Below are 22,043 nucleotides of genomic sequence, written 5' to 3' on the forward strand. Positions count from 1 at the left end.
CTTTTTAAATAGAAGTAACACAGGCTGCACAAAAGTGTTTTTTTTTAATGTAAGATCCATCAGGCTTTCTGAATAACACATAACTAGACAAGACATAAGTAATTCCTACTTTATTATTGATTATTTTATTTTTAGCAGTCTTACACTATCCTGAAGACAGACATGTTGCATTTGATATTTATTAAAAAGGTGCTAAGGAGAAAAATTCTGAACAGATGTTTTTCAAACTGTTTGGGAAGATTAAACAGTCTTTATTATTTGTCTATGTTGGTATTACGGGGCAGGTAGCACCTCATCCAGAAGTATAATTATTTGATTTTCAGAGGTTTAGAGCCAGACCAAGCTACATTTCTAAATTCATTTGAATATCTGTATTTCAAAGGCCCTTAGTTTCATGCTCCATTAGCTACAAATAAAAACATCATGCAATGCTTACCTTTGAGAGCATGAATATCTTTCCTGCAAAAAAATAGCCCTGCATCAACGGTTTCTTTTTTTATTTAATTACAAGTAGGGTGACTGATTATCAGTGATATGTGGATAAAAACAAAATTTAATAGGTAATGCTCTAACTACTATTACAGTTTTATGCATGCTCAGGCAGTACACAAGAATGACAACTTCAAAGCTAAACAGAAAAATATCTGCACAAAGAAATCTACCAAAGATTTAATTTTTTTAAATGTTCAGAGCAGAAGGGGAACATTACTCTTAAGCAAAAGATCATGTCACTTGGAATGCACGAACTGAAAAGACTAAAAAATGTTGGCAGAATAAGCTACCTTCTAGAAGAAAGTTACAGATTGGGGTAACACAGTGGTGAACTGATGGCTTACTGGGAGCATGCATTCAGTCTGATGGTACTCCTGAGCAAAAGAAAAGAAAAAATGTTACACGTTCTCCATCCCTTATTGCTGACGATAGGAATCTTTGAAAATTATATTGCCTAATTCCTGTGAAGATCATGTTTAAAAGAAGTGGCAGGCAGTTTGCTGCGCTGTCTGAGATGGTATTTTGGGGAAACCTGATCACCAGGAATGTCCAAATTACAGTGGGTTTTTTTTTAATTATTATTCTCCAGGTGTTTTTAAAGTCTCTCAGAGACATTTCTTCCATGCTAAACTGCAGCTTTTTAATCCTGGATCTAACAAACATAAATGTTCAGAATAGAAATGATCTCTCTCATTATTTTCTAAAAATCTCTCCCCAAACCACCCCATTTTCAAAGTGATTTAAAAATACAACATTTATTACTTGAGGCAATTAAAGTACCTACATGTTTCAGGAAAAAAATATCAGATCACTATTAGTATTCAAAACGGCTCTAAAGCAAAGTACTTACAGAGCTATTTTATGCATTTAATTACACTTTTAGTTTGCTTACACTAATTTTCAAGTGTCTTTGTAACCTGGTTCTCTGAAATATTCAAATTAGCTTTTAATAATGCCTTATTTGTGGTGCCTTACTGGTTAAATAATTTCACTGACTGCTACAACGTAAAAATACTTTTACATTTTGATTTGCAAGACAGAGAGAATGATGAAAAAACCTCAGATAAATATAAGGAAATTTCTAGTATCCCAGGTGCACTGGGTTTTGTTCATAATAATTTTACCAAGCAATAAAATTACAGCTAGCCTTCATCCTCCTGGTCAGGACTTTCTTGAATGTCAGATACGACTTTATAAGAAGTCAGCTTCTTTAGTACAGCTAAATGCCCTAGGTATTCAAAATGTACTTTTTTATTATTTTCCCATGCTTCTTCCCCTTTAACATTTGTAAAATGGTAAAGTTTACTTAATTTTCCTTCACATCATCTAGGCATATACTCTAAGCCCGCCACAGAGGACATTAACATAAAAGGTTCGTACCTTAAAAAGGCAATTCTCTGCACACTAAAATAGGGACCTAAGGTAGGGGAATGGGTTTCCTCCAGCATATATTTGTCAAATACTGTGCTCTAGCACAATGAAGAAGCACATTTAAGCCACACCAATGAAATCAAATAAAAAACAAATTTCTGTTTTGTATACTAGTCTTGGTTAATTAGACTAACCCACATAAAAAGTGTTTTTCTTGCATTTTTCATAGGAGTCACTAACGCTAGTGGGTTTGTTTGCATTGTCACAGTATTTTGTAAGCCACTGATTTACTGCCATACAACTATGGAATAATAAAAAAATCTATTCCTTACCTCAAAGAGCTCACTTTTAAGGTAAGTACCTGCACAGCGCAGTGCATTACTGTGCAAAGACGCTGGAGCTAGCCCAGAAGCAGCACAGCTGAGGCAGTAAGATGCTCTGCCTAGCCTAATTAGCCTTGCAGAGAAGCAGGCTTTATCAGCCTGGAAAATAGACTCTGCTAGAGCTTAGCTATTCTCCTTCCAAAGGCAGGTCTTTCATGGCTAGCTCAAATAGCTGTGCATTTGGAAATCATGTCATAGAGATGTATTTCAGGCATCATACATTTTTTTAAATGTATAAACGTATCTAATGGTTACTGTTCAGGTCACTCCTACTACAGTTAATAAAGCAGGCTTTCCAAGTAAAATAAAACTTAAACTACAGACTGAGAACTCCAAAATTCATTGTGGTTTTGAGGAAAACTTCTTAGCTGTTTTAAAATCTTACCTTTCAAAACCACAAACTACGCACCCCTAGAGCACTCTAAAGCATTTCAATCACACAACTGTTCAAATGAACATAGTTGCAGTGTATCAAAGCCCTTTCCACAAGTATTCAGAGACTTCTGGACGTTCATTAACCAAAACATGGTTTACAAGAGAAATGAAGGTAAGCCTCAAAGAACAGGCACAGAAATGACAAATGACATTTCCCTGTGTACTTGTATTTCTTGCCATGGTTTCCAGTACAGCCAGTTCTCCACCTCTTCTTCAAAATGGAAAGGTTAAACAAAAGTCAATATATAAGTGTGAACTTTCTCAATTTTCTTGAAAGGCAATCTGCAACATTCAGCTCTCGTGTGTTCCATAATAGGGCCTACACACATGATTTCACTGTTTTGAAGCACTGCTGTATTACACATACAAAAAATCTGTGAGATACCAACAGTTTTAAATATAAGAAAATAATTGTCAAAAATCTGTGCAGTGAACCTTCCACAATAAATCTTTTATTTTCAAAGCACCTTTTTGGCTACCAAGAAAACTACAATCTTGCTCAAAAGGCTTATACTGAAAATTCTTGCCACATATATGACATGGGCAAAATATATTTTTTTAGATGCAAGCCATAAACATAAAAACTTTCACCTTCAAGATTAAAGAAAACAGATGGCAGGTCTCAGACTGCCAGAAAACTAATCCTTTTCCTTTTCAGGCCAACAATACTGCTATAAAAATCCAAGATTAGCATCTCCATCACCCTATTCAGAATCATATTAAGGTGATAAGTAACAGTTATCGCTGAGAATACAAAGGTAGTGACTGACTTTGATTCACTAGTAAATGCAACAAACTTAAAATTGCTTCAAATATTAATTTCTTTTTAATCTTGAAAATGACATTAGCTTATGTCTAATCGGGTTTGGTAAGGTTTTCAAGGTGAACACCCGATTCTCAAGCATTAGTGTTTTAAATAAAACTTCTATTTTCTAAAATGGTCATGATATGAACACCTATGAAAATACAGGCTTGTGCTTCAAATATAGAATAACCAAAACACCATTTCAAGTTACTAGCTTTAAAACTTTGAGTATATTGTAAAATCATACACACTGGAAAAAGCACTCCTCAAAACATATATACATTAACACAAAGGCATGCTGTTTCCTAAGTATCTATTTAGACTACTGCATATCTTCTAACACAGAAAATTGCTACTTTGAAATAGCTGAAAAAGCAGAGAGAAAAATCCAAATGCAAAACTGAAATTACTTTAAAGAAAAGATTCTCCCAAACTTTGAGATTATCAGACATCAGTATGTCAAAAGTTAGAGAAATCAATAAAAAGCGTGAGACAAGCTTGATTTTATATTTGAACAACTTAAACTGGTCACTTTCTAAGAATTTTATATTGTCATAAATAAAACAGTGAAATTCCATGTTTTCCAGTGTTCCATTGTACAACAAAATACAGCAGCATCCTTTAAAAAAGAAAAGCTTACCCTTTCCCATGTAAAAGACAGACCTAGTGTATCAAACTGTTCCCTCATGTGTTGAATATTACTGAAAAAAAAACAAACAACAAAACTAACTTTAAATATTTCTATCATGTGACCACATTTAAAATCAGGTGCTTATAAAGTTCTGAAAAATCAAAAGCACTAGTTAACCTCTAAACACTACTACCTCACTAGCAGTCAAACTCCAGGAACTGTCAGAATACTCATATTTAATAATTTTTAAAGTCCCTAGTGTATTCTGGTTCAATTTCAATGGCTGTGTATACAAGACAGTAATTTTTCTTAATTTAAGCATAACTGAAAAGCAAATATGGCAGTGCAGTTTGAGAAAAACATTTCTGAAGCATCACTTCTCATTATTTTTAACTATCTTTACCGCAGGTGAGCCAAAGGGCCCTCTGAAATCTTTATGATGCAGTAGGATGCACTTTCACCATCAGCTTAACCCTGCTCTATTCTGGCAATGCTATCCTGGCTGCATTTTGCTTTGGCTCTGGTGGTTATGTGGCTATAGTAGGATTTGGCTCAGCTTACCCATTTAAACTGAAGACATGCCCTACAAAAAGCTTTCCAAAAAAACCTCACCTGTTTTCTTGCTTCCCTCTGATCAACAGGCCAATCAAACCAATAATGTGGACACAAAACCAGCAGAGCCAACACAAAAGAGGTGGTGGGAACATATATCCTGGGAGGTGACAAGGAACTGCTAAACTTCTGGTGGCAGCACAACCATAGATAAACTCAAGTCAACTGCGAAAGGGCTAGAGCTGGCCCCAGACAGAGTATACTAAAAACGTAAAATAAGATACATCAGAATATACAGTGAAGCTTTAGTTTGAAAATATACTAAATATAGTTTACCAAAATACCCACAATTACACAATATTAACTAGTGACCTGGTATGAATTCATTCTACTTTAAAATTGCTTAAAAATTCTTATAGAATTTTAACTTTCTAATAAAATGCACTATGTCAGATAAAAGTATCATCTATCTTCCCCCAGTGGGTAATTTGACAGTCATGAAGCTAAGCATTTAATTCTCATCCAGAACAAACTTTCACGGCTGAATAACTGAGTAGTGCAAGTATCCAGTATCAACAGTCAGAAAGCCCTGGTTACTCTGGAAAAGGCCTGCCTTTTCTGGTCAGGTACTTTTCCTGGCATGGGTATACCAGGAAACCCTTTTACAGACTCTCAGCTTCCACTGGGAGAAACCATCCTTTCAGTAGTACTGCTTATATTAAAGTCCCACTCAAAACAAACTGTACCAATACAAAAATTTCAATTTTGAGTGTATTTTGACAAAGCTTCTGCCACTATACTAACACTTACTTACAAAAATGTCTGTGTTTTGTATAAGTAACTCTGTCTTCAATTTGGTTTATGTTTTTTATAAGAAGTAATAGTCAATTTGAGTTCATTTAAATCCCCACTTCAGAAAATCAGGATGCTCTGAAATTCGGTTGCTCACTCCTGAAACAAGTATGCTGAAATGCTTACACTGTGCCCCCTTTTACAGGGGCGGTTGGCTCTGCACCAGGGATGACTAAACCACATCACAGCTCCTTGTTCAGTTCAGTCATCCCTGCTGCAGGCATGAGACACATTCAGGACAGGGACAGTGGAGAAAACAGGAGACAGCGATTACTTCAGTGGTCAGAATTTAAACTGCCCATTTGATGAATCGATTCCCTTCCTTACCATAAAAAAAAAAAAAAAAAAGGTATGCAAATAATTTTCCTATTTGGATGTTATTATAATCAGTCCCAATGATGATATGCTACCTTTTCTCAATTTGTTGTTATCCTGTTGTCACCTACATCTCAAAAGTAGGCAATCGCTCTTTTCAGTACTAAGGAAATTTTCAAAGCAAAATTTTTTTCCAGTATAAAACATCTCATAACTACCAGCTGAACTGCTTTAAGTGTACGGAACAATACACACCTATTTACAGGAAATTAGAAAAACAGAACAGCACAGAAGCAGATGAAAATCAGCTCAAGCTATGCCCTGCCACACACTGTTCGGTATGACCTAGACAAATGCTAAGGCGAGGCAGGCTGAGCTGGTATGGGTCTTTGCTATCGCGCAAACTCTCTGCCCCATGTTCTCGCTGCTTTTCTTTTGAGACAATTCAACTCAGACAGCTGGCAGAAAGGTTCAGTTCAGCAAAATGTCCTGAGTACCAAAGCAACGGAGGTACCACGTAGTAGAGAGAAGGGGAAAACATCAACCCAGCCAGCAAGTACTTAATGTCAGCCTTGTTGGTCCAAAACTACAACCTTCGCTTCTCTGTGCCTCATTTGTCATGTAGGTAAGGATCACAGTAACACACTATCTGGTGAAGGTTCCATTAAGATAACGGAGGTAAAAACGAGGCACTCAGATATAACATAGATTTGTTTTACAGCTGAGCTTCAGCAGGCTTGTTGCAGGAAGGCAGAAATGATCAATTTACTGTACTGACCATGCTACAACGGGTAGCACGCACTGTGCACACACTGTGCACAGTGATTTTTCAGACTCTCTCAAAAGAAGAAAACCTGGTTTTGTGTCTTGATGATAACTGGTTCTCATGCATATTCTTATCTAAACCACACAGAAAGGAAATTGTAAAAAATTACCATAACTAACTCAGAATTTGTGTGTAGTGCACTCATGCAATCTCCGTAAGTGACATCAGTTGTCATCGTATTTTAGTTGGAGAAGTATTGTGTATCTTAACATGGGACCAAAAGCATGAAAAATCTTAAAAGAAACAGCATTATCAAAGAAGGAAATGGATCAAGGCCCAAAAAGATACCACAGCTAGATTACTGCATCTCAAGCACAACAAACAGCTTCACTTAAGAAGACTGGTTTCAGAGTAATTTATAGAAATTAATGTTTATTTATGTAACTTTTTACTAATTTTAAAGAATATTAGGGGAACACAACACCTAATTCTGTGGTCCAAAGCCCCAAATTTTCACAGAAATCAGCAGCAATAACGGCTTCTTATCAGTTTCCAAGACCCAGTCTCAAATGAAAAAAACAATCTTCTTCCTCTTTCATGTGGTACTAAAAACTGCTGGTAACCTAACCACATAGCTCATAATTTTCAACTGTGTATTCTATGCTAAGATTTAACTCATCACAATGAAATTCCAACTTATTTCTTACTCATTGATTTGGGTGTTTGGGAAATGTCACTCTTTCAATATTCTGTCTTTTTTATAATTTAAAAGTCATTGAGATTAAAACCTTGAAAATCATCCTGATAAATTTGATTTTCAAAACTGAATCATCTGCACAGTCCCATAAAACATTGAAAAATAGCCCTGGTTCTTTCTGTACCATCTTTCTTCTAATTCTACACTGGTTTTGCTCTGTTTTGTTGGTTTATGGGGGCCACAGTACAGGTATTCACAGTGGAAATGTCATATAACTTAAATTAAAAACTACCTTTGTGTCCAGCTTGCAGGGTGAAGCCCATGTTCAACTGCAGCATTTTCTGCTGGTAAACCAAACGCGTCCCATCCCATTGGATTTATCACCTGTCAGCAAAATGGGAAAACACAATCTTACATAACTTTCTGAAATGGCAGCCGCAACACACAGAGTCCTCCAAATAATGAATGATGTTTTGCATCCAAATAATGAATGGTGTTTTGTATCCAAATAATGAATGGTGTTTTGCATTTCAGCATTTGCTTTGTCCAAGTTAACATCTTCAAAACATGCCAACTATGGCTAGGTCTGTTTTAAAAGATGAATATGAAGCATACTTGCCATCTACAATGTGGTGTTAGAGGGAGCTTAAAGTATTATGTAATAAATCCTCATGACTATTTCAATACGAGGTTGACAATGACAAAAATTAATCCTTTGTAAATTTGTGTGGTGGCCAAAATTAGCAGTTGATGCTACTGCTAAACACAACCAAATATTCATTCTAAAGAAGAAGAACGTAAGCAAAACTAACTGAACCAATGGTTTTCTAACAGTAACTGATGCATAGCGTATTATTTTTTTCTTTTTGTTGAAGAAAGAAAAATACCCAATGATAATCTAAAATCCAACAGATAAAATGAAGAGCATGGGGAAAACTGTTTTAGCCAAATTTTACTAGGTATCTCTTGTCAATATAGACTACAGACTAACAAATTGTATTTCAGTGGTGGGAAAAAATGTATAGTAGAAAATATAACAATTTCTGTTGAAATAGATATGTATCTTTCCTATTAATGTGCAAATTATTTAGAAAAATAATGTAGCAATACAGTAAGTATTCAACCCCCCTTTTTAATATGCAAGGAAAGAAAGACCAGCACTTAAGATGTTCTCATTAAAGACACATATATTGGATACCTGATAAACCCATCTCATTTCTCACACCTACAAATGTGCACAAGTTTAACAATAGCAACACACGCTTAAGTAACATTTTATAGGTTGTAAGAAATAAGAAAGTTTACCCCTTAAAATAAGGATTTATATGAAGAATTTGTTCTTCAGTTGCATGTAAGCAAACAAGCAATAAGCAAGCAAACCCAGCTACAGTAATCTCATAAGCTATCTCCATGTGAAAAATCTGTTCATTTTGGAAGCAGAAGAGCTACTTTTGTCACTGGTTTGAATTATTTTTATTCCTTTTTACCACAGCCTTCCAATCCTCTGACTTCAATGGATTCTTTCATAAAAAATACTTTATAGACTTGTTTATAAAGGTGCCCTAGGCACCAACTCAGTGTAAAAGCAACAGGATTTAACAGATGTGACTTCTCAACATTCTCGTTTTCAATACTGAGCTAAAACTAAACCCGCTGTATATCATTACTCCGCTGATGCAGCAACAAAACCAAAGGTATTAATCTGTGATCAACTGTGATTCAAGCCAGTACAGTAAGGGTCCATGCAACAGCACACTTTTTATATGAATCTAACAGAAATCAGAATGCTATTCTGTGTTACAAATTTTACCTATTATCAGTCATATTATTGTTCCTCATATCACAGAGTCAGAAAATATAAGCCCTAACTCCGTACCTCTCCACATTATAAGCCTTACATGGAAAAATCTCATTTGAAACCTAAACCACTTGTGAACACCCGTTGAAGCACTCCTGTCCCCAGCCCTTCTCTCCCTCACCCCACCAGTAATCAAAACTATTGGTATAAAAGAGAAAGAAGAAAGGTAAACCTTACATAAGGTACAAATTTCAGCAGAATTTCTTAAGGACCTACTGAAGTATTAGTTTCTGCAGCTCAGCTCTTTTTGACCGCTACTATTGCTGATGACCTGTCTCTGGACAGAAATGATAAAATAAACCAGATTTCTTTTTTTCATGTATAATACATACTTTCTTTTATTCAACCCTCCTTTGTTTAGACAAATGCCTTATATTTGAATCCCTACGAATTTCTTCTTTTACTACAAGCTGATGCACATTAGAAGAGAATAGAAAAACTACTCCTGATTATTTTTTGTAAAATTTGGCTTCTGAAGATCTCCTGGATATAGATAGGCAGCCAAAAGCAAGGCACAATCTCACACTCATGAGCAAAAGGATGTGGGAAAAACAGCTTCACTATCGACTGCACTCCCCAAGAGGGCTGACTGATGCTCCAGACCGCTAACGTGCAGACATTTTATCACTGTACCATCAGCACTATAGCAGGAGTTATCTGCTCAAACAGATCTTCCCAATTCTAGCATACATATTAAAAATATCATACAACGTGTTCACTTATCACATCCAAAAGACAGTTCAATTTAACAACCAATAGCATTCTTCAAGTTAAAGTACGCTAATTCAAGTCTCAATCAGAAACCTGAATTTAAAGAGACATTAAAAATATCCTCAAATTAATCTCCAGGATAGATCTATTTATGTAGTTGCTATAGAGATGAATGTAACATGCACAGTGGTTTAGAAAATTATTTCAAGTTTATTGTCTCTTTTACTTCTCTGCTGTGAATGGATTTGAAAGGTTTGTGAAATGCATTTGTCTAAACAACAGGTCAGCTGCCTCTGGCTGGAATGTATGTTACGTATCTACTGTTAAAATGGCACAGTCTCCACACAGCACTTGGCATTACATCTTGGCTCTACTTTAGCCAACATAAAACACAAGGCTGAGATTAACCACAGAGTTCTGAAAAGCATCAAAATTCTCAAGAGATGTGGAAGAGGAGAAGAAAATACACAACTAACATGTCAGAAGTTGGCACAAAGAATAAAGGAACAGTTTGACTGTTCAAAACAAAGAAAAAATAGGAAGAAAGCAATTTTGAAGACCAAAGGATATTCCTTGCAGCTCCTTGATGGGCTCGTCATAAACTCTAACTAGCAGAAAATATAGCTGCTCTCTCCAGCATTACTGACAAGCAGAAGAAAGTCATCGACTTTCTTGCATGCTGACTTGATTGCTTCTGACAGCAGTCTCTAAACCTTATGCAACTGAGGGTTCAATTCTGCTCACTCGAGTGACCGTTCTTCCAAGCATTGCATCTCTGGTACAGACAGTACTTTCTCTAAGGGCAAAGAGAAAGAAAACAAACAATAAACTTATCTTGTACAACAGGAGGCTTGCATGAGTCTAAGGATGCCTGTACCTGGTAGAAGGCGGCAGGCTATAGTTTCCATCATTTTAAGACAGCAGAAGCCAGTACGATCACCAAAGGCAGCTCTGTGTTTCTGGTCTCCACAATGAAGTGGGCAGGTAAACTCTTCCCCGGTAAAACTACTAGGTTAGTCTTGAACACAGATTACATGGCTTAAGATCCTCAGAAGTTCACATGATCAGGCAGGATCAGCTATGAAAGACTGGTGTTTTCTACCATTCAACATCCTATGTTTTGCACAGGAACACGAAGTTGCGAGGAAGTGATTAATGAGCGCGTGGGGAACAAAGCACTCAGTAACTACCACACTGAGCGGTCTTTTCAGGAGCAGATTATTAAAAAGGAAAACAGTTGCATCGTGAAGCATTTTAGAACCCAAAGGCTCTGACTTCATATTAGCTTGAAGCACAACTTTAAGAATCATTTCACAGCACGGTCAAAAATTTGTCATTAATGACAGCTAGAGCTCTTAATGTGACTGTGGGACAAAGCAGAGAAGCCACAGTAACTCCATGAATTAATTTCTGAGATCTCAGCTCTTCCTCTCAGAGGATTTTCCATCTATTCACCGCTGCAACAATCAGCCCATCACACTGACATCAGTAGGCAAGATCAGTAAGTACTATATAACACAAAGCCAATAGTGATCTCATAACACTCAGTTCCATGCCTCCCATCAACATAACTAGGACAGACGATTCAGTGAGTTTTCCTTAATGTTTGCAAGGAAACAAAGAACTTGTTTGCTCTCCTGATGTGCTCAGTATGCCTCAAAAATATGACCAGGGAGCTGATGTATCTTTCTTACATCCAGACCAATGCATTATAAATTTTAAGACAGACAGCAGAACCAGTGTCAAAGATACCTGTAAATAAATACATTTATTTCAGAGAATGCGTGATAGCACAACCAAAAATGAAAAGAGACTCGCTGACAGATTAACAATTTGAATCAACACAGCAAAGTCTAGTTTCCTGCCTCTAGCTGTAGCCCCATGACACACTACATGAACAAGGCAAAACAGGCTGACCAAATGGGTGATCCATGATCATGATTTCCAGCTGCCAGAAAACACCCCTCGTTCCAGCAGCAACTTTCTGTCCACCCTCTTTGCACTTGATCTGACAATTGCGCAACCACACACAAGTGAGACAGTAAGGACACACAAATGGAGAGGGGAAAGGAGAGGATGGCTGCTTCTTCCACTGGCCACCTACAATTATGCTGAACATGTTGAAAATCTGATTTGTAAACAGACTGCAGATAGAATACATTTTAAATACAGGACCTCCATCTGAATGCAGACTAGATTGTCTTTTAAGTGTACTAGGTAATAAACAGTTACACAACAGCTAAAATACTACCACCACCCCCAAAAAAAAAAATAATCCCCAAGCAGACAAGGCACACCTGGAAATAGATTAAAATAATTAACTTCTCACTAGTGTGTACATTCTAGCAAGGACTATTTCAATGCTTCTCTGCAACACAATGCTGCATATTAGTATTCTGATAAGGCACTTTCAAATTTTAAAAAAAAATCAACCCACACAGATTTCTATCAAAACATAACTCTGCTTATAAAATGCTCTCATTTATCTCTTGTTCTCACAAGATACAAAATATGAGAAATTATTCTATGTCCGCACATTACCACATTTAGAAAACAAAGGTGTCTCTTGCTTCCTTAATCTCACACACTCTTGTCTAATATAATTACATTTACAATAACATCTCATTTTCTTTTTCTTTCAAAATGAAACAGACTGAGCTCATTAACACCTTCAGTACTTGCTACTGGAAAGCTAAATTTAAATAAGATTCAATTCAGAGAGGAGACTTGTAATACTTTGTACTTTGTTTATACCACAGAATATAACCTGGCAAAAGGACACAATAGCTTCACACACAAAAAATGGTTGAGAATAGCAGCTAAAGATCATCAGAAAATGTATTGAAATAATTAATCCTACTGATGAATTAATTATAAAGTTTGAATTAAACTTGCCTGTCTTTCTTCAATACCATTTACTTTTGCAATTTCAAGAGTATAAAGATTCACTGCTGAAAAGGAAAACAATGAAAATACACACAGTTTAGAGAAGAAAAATATATGTTCTGGATAACAAGAAAATGGTCTTTAAGTAATTTGGGGATATTGTGGAAATATCACTGACAATCTTCCAATCCCATCTATCAGGAGCAGTTTAAGTATAAATTAAGAAAACTGATCCTAGTGTACGGGAATTTCACACTGAATTGTCTAACGATCATTCTCATTTCTGCGCAACACACAGGTGACAGTCTCGCTGTGGTATCAATTTCAATTCAAAATTTTATTACAAAGATGTCACAGGAACTATTGAACTGGACCACTCTCTGTTTACTGATTGCTAAGGGAATTATTCTCAGTCCTCTGAGAGGCACAAATTATCCACTTTGGAATTCATCAAAGACATGATAATGATAGCATGATAAAGCAGCAGTAAATACTTTTTCCCCAAGCAGCAGCAGACTGGAAATCTGCCATGGTGAAAATCACCATGAATATCTCTGTAGTTTATACATGGCACTCAGATAATAAATAGGAAATCTCTTAATTTCTTACAAAACTCCTACATTTGAATTCAAAACATGCATGCAAACTCATGGAGAAAACACAACCAGAAACTGTACATTATAGTTTTGGATTCGTTTATTAATAGATACAAATCTGTAATTTAAAATATATAAATAACTTTTTCATAGCATTTTAAAAGAAATATATATGCAATAAGATCTGTGACTAGAACTTTCCATTGCAAAACGGTTTTAATTGCACTTCAATAAATATGTTATCCTTAACACATTTTGAAAGAGACTAGCTCAGTGCATTCATGCTAAGTAACCTAGATATTTTACAGTTTCCACACAAGGACTTCAAATTTCACCTTCAGTAATTAGAATGAAAACAAGTTATCTTACAACAGATGTACTCTACAAATCATTTACCCAGCAACCCAGTCCAAGTGCATGACAGAGTGTGTTTCCCGTACACTGCCTACAGGTCCTTGAGGAGTGTTGGAACAAGTCAATGCTTCCCTGGTCTGATCTTCAGGTAAAACAAATGGGACTTCATCACCCACCGGCACAATCAATGTGCTGGTCCCACACCAGTACAACTCTGGTGATTACCTCTGTACCACAACACACACATTCATCCACCCCTTACTGAAAACTCTGTGAAGCTTCTAACTCATCAGTACATTGAAGAAGTGACTGCCTACTGTTACGTTCCACTTGCATTAAATGCCACCCCTGCACACCATTTAATAAATGACCAGCCAGTCATGTATTGCAGAAAAGGCTGCTGCTCATTAGGTAATCTCTTTGATTGCCCATTTTCAGGGTCATTAGTCACCAATATCATCTACAGCTTCATGTGGAAGCAGTATTTCTTCCAAGGAGGGGTTGGGGGAAGAGTGACTAATATTTATTTTCCCACTTAAAATGCTGGTGAAGTATAAGTTTCTGGTAAATACCAGTAGCTTCAGTATTACCTCCCTAGAATATTTTAATTAAAACAAAATCAGATCCTATTCAGCTAAAAAATGAAATACTAATGTTCCATTTCAGAGAAACACAAAAACAGTATCCAAATGATTTATCACTTTCCTAGTTAAGATTTCAAACTACCTCCAATATGAAGAAATTACACAAATGCATTCCAAAGAATGTTTCCAATTTACCAAAGGAGCTCTAATCCCTTTGCAAACGCATTCAAACTCGTCCTTACTTATTATAACAAATAAGCCAATTCTTGCCTGTTCACATTACATGTGTCAAACTAATTTACTATTTTCTTATGAAGGCATTCCCTAAGAAAAATATCTCCACTTTATTCAACATAACATTACTCTCTTAATCATTATACAAGTCAACTATGTACACACCATATATATTTTTTCTGGTATCTTCCCTTGCTGTTTATTAGACAATAAATAGACACTAGTCTGAAGTTCTCCCTCGGAACTCTTAAGTCTGAATATTTTTGCCTGTATTTTTCGTAGTAACAGCCCATCATTCCTCATTGCCTTACAAACACTTTTAACCTACCTGTATTGCCTCTAGCACCATTTTATGACTTACTAACCAGGGTCTACACCGATATGTAGAGATACAGTTCCTAAGATTATTTTCAATGACCCCTTTTTACAGTTTGGAAATGATGGAAGCAAAGTTTAAGCAACATTACGACACAAAAATCTTACATTAAATGTGCCTCGAGTACATGAAATACATTCTACTTACAATGTTCACTCGAGAAAAATCAGCAGTCCCTGAACTTTCAAACATGCAATATTAAAGCTGAATTTCCAGAAAAAAAAATCAATAGAGTAACTTCAAACTTACGCATACTAACATTTTTTGTTTCTAAAGCATTGTTTCTTTTTATGTACTGAAGAATTCCAGTAATTCCCTTGAATATAGGGAAAACACTTTTCTTGGGAATATAAAAATTTATGTATGATAAGACATAACTATGTCATAGCTTACTATCATCACAATAAAGAAATTTAAATCTTTAATTCGTTGTACAACTATAAAGATGGCCAGACAAAACATCTAGAGGCTAATAAATTAATTGCAAGGAGAAAATCAAGTATTTTAATTCTAAGTGATGGAGAAATTAGCAAGGCTAATAAAGAAAAGGGGTTTTAAGGTAAATATAAGTTCCAGCAAGTTATTGTACATCACCAACACAATAGCTCTTAGTCTGACATACTCAGAAAATCATCTGAGAGATCTTTAATGTCTCTTAATCGTACATGAAGGTTAAATTCTTTGGCTGCCCACCTTTAGTCATAAATAGATGTTCAAAGTGGTTAACACAACAGAAGACACATGTATTTATAGAAATCCAGCATGATCTGCAGGCACTCTAATATCCTTCAAAGTCATTTTTACATGAAATATAAAAATAAGCTGAAATGCAAGATTTTAAAACTTTAAAAGACTTTTTAAACTTTTCTAGAAAAAATAGCCAAATGTGGAAATAAAAACTTGCTTTCACAGTGGCTCGTGTTTCACTGCAATTACATTATCTTTTAATTTTCTCCAAAAGTTTCTACTAAAGGTGCTTATTTACCTTGTATTCAAAACCTAACACCTACAGCATCCTACTGAATGTAGACAATTATTTTCACTTTTATCTTTGCTAGTGCAAGAGTAAGCAAGTTTTCATATTTCTGAACAGAAATTAGTGGATATCTCCACTGTTACTGATGAAAGATGAGCCATGTCATGAAATGACATCTCCAGCGGTCTTAAGATCCAAATCCCTTCAAGAGCCCAGTTAGCTCATTAGTTTTTAGTGAGATCTAAGTTCTGGTCATTCAGAGGACTTAGGAAAGATTAGTGTTACAACCAACTGGGGTATTTTTTTCTTATTTAAAGTCTAAGGCAGTTATTTCTTTTTCCTGTAATTTTAAAAGCATGAGAATGCCTTTCTGTAAAGCAGCATAGCAGCACATATTCAGTGTACAGTATGTTCAACATTGGCATAAAACACATAGTTATTTGGAAAGGCAACACACTGAATAATTCAGTGACAATACCTTTAAAAGTCTCATGGATGGTGATAAATCCAGGAAACGCGACACTTCTACAGCACTTGTAGCAAGGAAACACACAACCAGCAACCAATATTTATTTCTCCGTTTCATCTTCTTTGTACTCTTTTGAGGTTCTGATTCCTATATTCTTAAGCTGCTCCTTCTCTCTCATTCATTAGAGAAAATTCCTTTCCAAGTCTCATCCTAGATTCTTGCCTAGGGATGTTTCTTTCCTTTTGCTCCCTACGCCAAAATTGTGTATTCTCTCCCCATATTCCTCCTTCCTACTGTTTCCCAGATTCTCAACTTTTTCCCCCTACCAGATGTCTTCTTCCTTCATAATATGATTGTCAATCAGGCAACAATTCTCCCACACCTTCCTTACATCCTTCAACTTTTACCCACCAGCCTTTACTGCACAACACCGAGCATGATCCCACCTGTAGACTGCAGGGACTAGGCTCTCCACTACACCTTCTACCTAACGGGGAGAGAGAAGGGAGCAAGGGAGAAATGATGGCAGGCACGGGGCGGACTGGGAAACAGAGGAATACAGAAGGGAAAGTGGAATTTCTCCTTGCAGAGGCAGCAAGTAAGTTAGTCTTAGCCTGCCTTGTAGACTTGTATTCAGCTTCCATATGTATGAGCAAGGCTGAAATAGGCAAGCCAAGGGGTCAGCTGCTGCAGAACAGACACTTCTACAGTTACATCCACACAATGTGACATGTGACATGACCCTGTTACCTGACTTGTAGCAGTCACAAGAAAGGGTTTGCTTCCCAGCTGGCACAGTGAAGCAGGACATCCCTCAGTCTGACAAAGGACAGCAACCAGTTCTCAGAAGCAGAAGAGGTGAAATGAGTTGACTTCCACGGTGTCTCAGTTTTCTCTTGCCAGCTACACCTTTGCCTCCCCCATGGTCCCAACCCAGACAGCAGTAGGGTCTTCAGTCTCCTCTTATAGAAACTGCAGCCACACATCTCAACACTGTGCCTTACATCAATAGATTCAGGTAGCTGATACACCATCAGCTCTATCATTTGAGATAGCTTCTAAGAATTTGTTATCAAGAGTGAGTTCTGACCACCACGTTTCAAAAAAGTCTCAAATTCAATATTCAAAACTCCACAGGTCATTATCTACACACCTGTAGCATATATTCCAACTAAACCTTCACTTAAACATCAAGAAAACACTTAGCCCTACTGCTGATCTTCTCTTACCTGCATCCCTCTCATTTTCTGGAACCGAGCTACTGCATCACTGATGGTGTAGACACGAACATGGCCCATGTGAAGCTTTCCAGAAGGATATGGGAACATAGAAAGCACATAAAATTTTGGTCTTGATTTCTAGAAAAAAATTTTTAGAAAGTTGTAACTACATGAGTTAGCATTTCACTTGAATAAATACATGTGCACATTATAGACTATATGGTACCATGAAGAGAAACAAAGTTCTGTTGTAACCAGTGATCCAAGCGAGCACTGACAAAGTTAGTAAGATCAAATTCTTTGGGGCTGTAAACAGAGATGCTTTACCAGACTTGGCTGCCATCTCATCAATTTGTATTTATATGGCACTTAAAAAATTATGGTTTTAATCAATTTTTACTCAACAAAATATGTATTAATATAACTGCAGCTTAACAAATCACCATTCCCTACCATAGCATCTGTAACTGATTATCTACATGCTCCCAGTCTATCCCACTAAAAAATGAAAACATGACGCATTAAATTATCCTCTTAACAGTTTAAATAAGTGTTTTACCTTGTATTCACAATAAACATGGAGCTCACTCCTGGCCTGTTGCTTTTTGTCAGCTAAACAGCATTAACTCACCGAGCAACTAACTCAATCATTTGCAATTGCATGAACATTCACTGAAGTGAAACTGTTCAGTTCCACTACGTATGCTCAGATCCAAAGATATCTTACGAGCAGTATCTTGTGAAAAGGTAAAAACTTCATTTAGTTGGGTTTGAGAAATTGACAAAAGTTAAAGAAATCAAACATCATCTCTCTCGGGAAATTTATTCCTAATACATCTTGATTAAGATTGAATTTATCATTGATCCATGCTTGGTAAGTTCCTACATTGTTTTCCTTATATTAATAGTGAAAAAAATTATGGACAGCTTTTACTGTTCTGAACAAAACTATGCATATTTAGCGAATGTCACTTCATCACTTTTGTCCAGTAATAGCAACATCAGAAATACTCTGAATGCTTCACTGCAGCACTATACGCTATTTGCCTCTTAATATGAGATGTTATTAAATCTACTTTAACTGTAAGGCTAAACAAAAATATCATTAAACACACAATTTAGAATTTATCATAGGTATGACATATGGTGTACCTGTGTATTACATGTATTGTCAGATATTAAAGACACAAGCCTAAATTAACAAAAACAGTGAAGGGGCACGAAAATGTTTTTGTATCTGTGTGAGCATAATTGTGAAGGCAAAAAGAATCAGAGACCAAGATTAACATTGTTTCAAGATATTTTATTGCATGGGGAAAACTTGCTTTTTCTGCAAGTCACTTATTAATCCTAAAACACTATAAATCAGAAAATATTCTTAAATCATCTTCCCTTAACATAGGTCTTAATGAGTCACAGTGTGCAATGTAATAGATTTGTCATAACAATTGGAAACAAGACCTTGAGAAAATTGTTTACAGAAGTTGCAAATGTACATGCTTCATTTAATACTTTAAATAACGAATTCCTAAATGTGGTATAATATAGAAAGAATTGATTACTTCGACACTCCCTAAATTTACAAGTTCATACTCTGCTTTTCACTGTGTTTTCCTTAACATTTTTTTAATTTCTATTTTTGTACCTATTTCATAAGCTGTTTTAAATAATCTACTATAATATAGAAGTATTTTCTCCTGAAATGTAACATACATCTCCTTGTTATAAGCCAACTGTACTAAATTTCAACTAATTCCATCCAAAATATCAAACGTAATTTCCAAATTTTTCATAATGCTTACATCAGTTTCTGAAATTCTGCAGAACTGTTCCTTTATTCTTGGGAGCCACCAATTTTCAACTCTTTTTCTTGTCTTCAACCCATAGCTTTTTTCCCATTTCCCCGTCTCACTGTAAATAGTTCTGACATAAGCAGGAACCAGTCTCCTCTGCAATTTAAGTAAACCCAGGAAGCCATTTAGTTGTCTCTTCAAACATGAGGAAGAAGTACCAACTCTCTGACAAACCACCTGCATTCTTAAGGTTATGATATCTGGAAAAGACAAAAATACATGTTTCAGTCTACAATATATAACAGCAATTCCACGGTTATTATTATGATTATACAGACATTTGGTAGCTATGAAACCTATTTTAGCTGGATTTAGATTACTTGGTGGTTTTCCCTGGTACTTGCACGTTATTCCCAAGTGTTTGAATCACAAAAGCATTTATTTTTTAGCCAAGAGAGCTGTGGCCCTTGCACGGAACAACGCCGTTCTGTTAGATGTCTTCTCTAATAAGATAAAATTCTTACATTCGATCTCCCATAAAGGCAGGACTAGTCAATTGAAGGTTCAAGAAGCTCAGCTGCCTGAACAGAACATGGTTAACAAGGTGTTAGTAAAAATTTAGAATGAAATGGGGAGAAGTTGGATGAAATTATCCTGTAAAACTACTGAATTTGTCATCACTGAGAAGACACGGGGGAGGATGACTATAATTAGTAGATTTCAACTAGATGCTCTAAATTGACTATTTTGCTAAGGCTTCCTCTTTCAACTAAAAATCCAGTTAAAAGAACTCATCGTGCTTTAGAGTGAGTCTTCTAAAGTAAATCTACTCAGATGTGAGAAAGATCAAATAGATCAATCCCAAACATGTGGACTCAGTATAATATTTATGGGTTTTACTTTCTCCAGTAGGAAATACAGCATTAAGAAAACGCCTACTCTGAGATTTCTTCCTCATCTTCACCCCAAATTCCCTTTTAAAAAACTTGTTTCTTTATTTACATCAATATATCCTAGTCTCTGTGGTTGAGAGGCTTGGTTGTTTATTTTTTCTTCAGATTTTCGGCCTATACACTTGACTGTTGGACCAAGCTAGCTATTTCAGTCAGTTCATAATTTTTCTTGCACAGTTACATCAGGAAAATCTCTGTGTAGAGAGTATACAGAAATAAGTGTATAAGAATTTGTTTTATTTATGTATTCCCCATACGACAGCAACATTATCAGTAAAAATAATTGCTACATCACCTAGGTCCTCAATAAGCTAGTGGGAGTTACACTTCCTTAACATTCATTACACATGCATACACAAGACCTCATTGCCAATCTCATTAGATCTAATATCTACAGAATTGCACCTTTTCTCTCTTATTTATCAAGCAGGCCCCTTTTAAACATTTTTTCATCTGCATATATCATGCTAGTGCTTTGATTTTTTTGTTGCTAATCTCTAAAATATCTCTCATTCATAGAAACAACAAATCCAAGGAGTGAATTTAGGATTCCCTGCACACAGATTATACAGGAGACACCTAATTTTTCCCTCTCCATAACCTTACACTTATGTACTCAGCTCAAAATTAGCAAGAACATTTCACTGTTTTGCTTGGGTTTATTTTTTTTTATTACTTGTATCTATTACTTCAATTTATTTGACAACAGAAAGGAGCGCTTCATTATGGCAGGCCACTTTCAGCACTGCTGATTTACAAAATACGGATTTTAAAACACAACAGCTATACAGCTGTGAATCCTTGAATCCTTCATTGAAGCGAGACAGGAAGACACAAGCTAGACCCCATGCCCGCACACAGCTCAGAAGCCCACCTGCCAATGTCACGCCTGCCAGGGTGCATTAGTGACCTCGGGCCCTCCCAGTCACATTGGGCTGAGCCCAGAGCAGTGGATGCAAGAGGGAAAGGGGCCGCAGCCCGGGTCACACAGCGTTAGGGCAGAGCTCCCCAGGGGGCTGGCTGGGGGAGACTGCGGGGCGCGGGACCGCTGGCGGAGGAGGGGGGGAGGCTGCCTCGCCAGCGGCAAGGCGCGGGCCGCGACGCTAACGAGCGGGCCGGGGGAAGCGAGGAGGGTGCCGGGGTGCAGGCTCCGGAGGCAAAGGCCGCCCGAGGGTGGGCGTGAGGAGGAGCAGAGACCGGCGGCCGTTTGAGCCGTTAGCCCGACGGGAGGCGCGCCCGCCGCGGGGGGAACCGTTACCTGCGCAGGAACCCGCCGCTGCGCCTCACGCGCCCCAAGCCTCACTTCCGCGCCCTGGCCGCCGCCATCTTGGTCTCGCTTTTGGCGCCGGCGGCCGGCACGGCGCATGCACCGCCTCCGCACCGCCTCCCGCGCACGGCGTCCCGGCCCGGCTGTGTGAGAGCCGGATGGCTCGGAGGGACGGAGTTGTGTTTCGAAGCCCCGAGCCTTCCAGCAGGCGGGCCGGGAGGGAAGCGCGGCTTTCTGACGCGGCAGCCCGGCTTAAGAGGGATGCACTCGGAGCCTGCGCTGAAAACTTGAAAAATATGGGGCAGAAGTTGAATTTCAGCAGTGATAGGCAGTTATTAACCTACTAGAGGTAGATAGCAACCCTTTTAATTAGAGAGTTCAGGCACGGGCATGCATTTTAGAAGACCAAACAGCACCTCACCTCAGGCAGAGTACCTGCGCCGCCTTCACGTATTACAAGGGCTTAC

General features: G+C 37.2%; 1 protein-coding gene across 2 annotated transcripts in view; it reads right to left on the reverse strand.

The window, feature by feature from the left end:
* Nucleotides 1–21,720, reverse strand: part of LARS2 (leucyl-tRNA synthetase 2, mitochondrial) — an 87,800-nt gene extending 66,080 nt beyond the window's left edge. Inside the window, exons 1-5 of one of the 2 annotated variants that reach the window (XM_080385883.1) lie at nt 21,568–21,720; nt 19,366–19,616; nt 17,573–17,701; nt 7,592–7,683; nt 4,127–4,187 (exon numbers count right to left, since the gene is read on the reverse strand). In XM_080385883.1, coding sequence (XP_080242009.1) covers nt 4,127–4,187; nt 7,592–7,683; nt 17,573–17,701; nt 19,366–19,599 — 516 coding nt within the window. In that variant the 5' untranslated portion in view covers nt 19,600–19,616; nt 21,568–21,720. The remainder of the gene's footprint in view (nt 1–4,126; nt 4,188–7,591; nt 7,684–17,572; nt 17,702–19,365; nt 19,617–21,567) is intronic. The other variant, XM_080385884.1, reaches the window with a different exon arrangement.
* Between the last annotated feature and the right edge of the window lie 323 nt (nt 21,721–22,043).

Source organism: Falco punctatus (assembly GCF_963210335.1).
Source record: "Falco punctatus genome assembly, chromosome: 4".
Lineage (NCBI taxonomy): Eukaryota > Metazoa > Chordata > Aves > Falconiformes > Falconidae > Falco > Falco punctatus.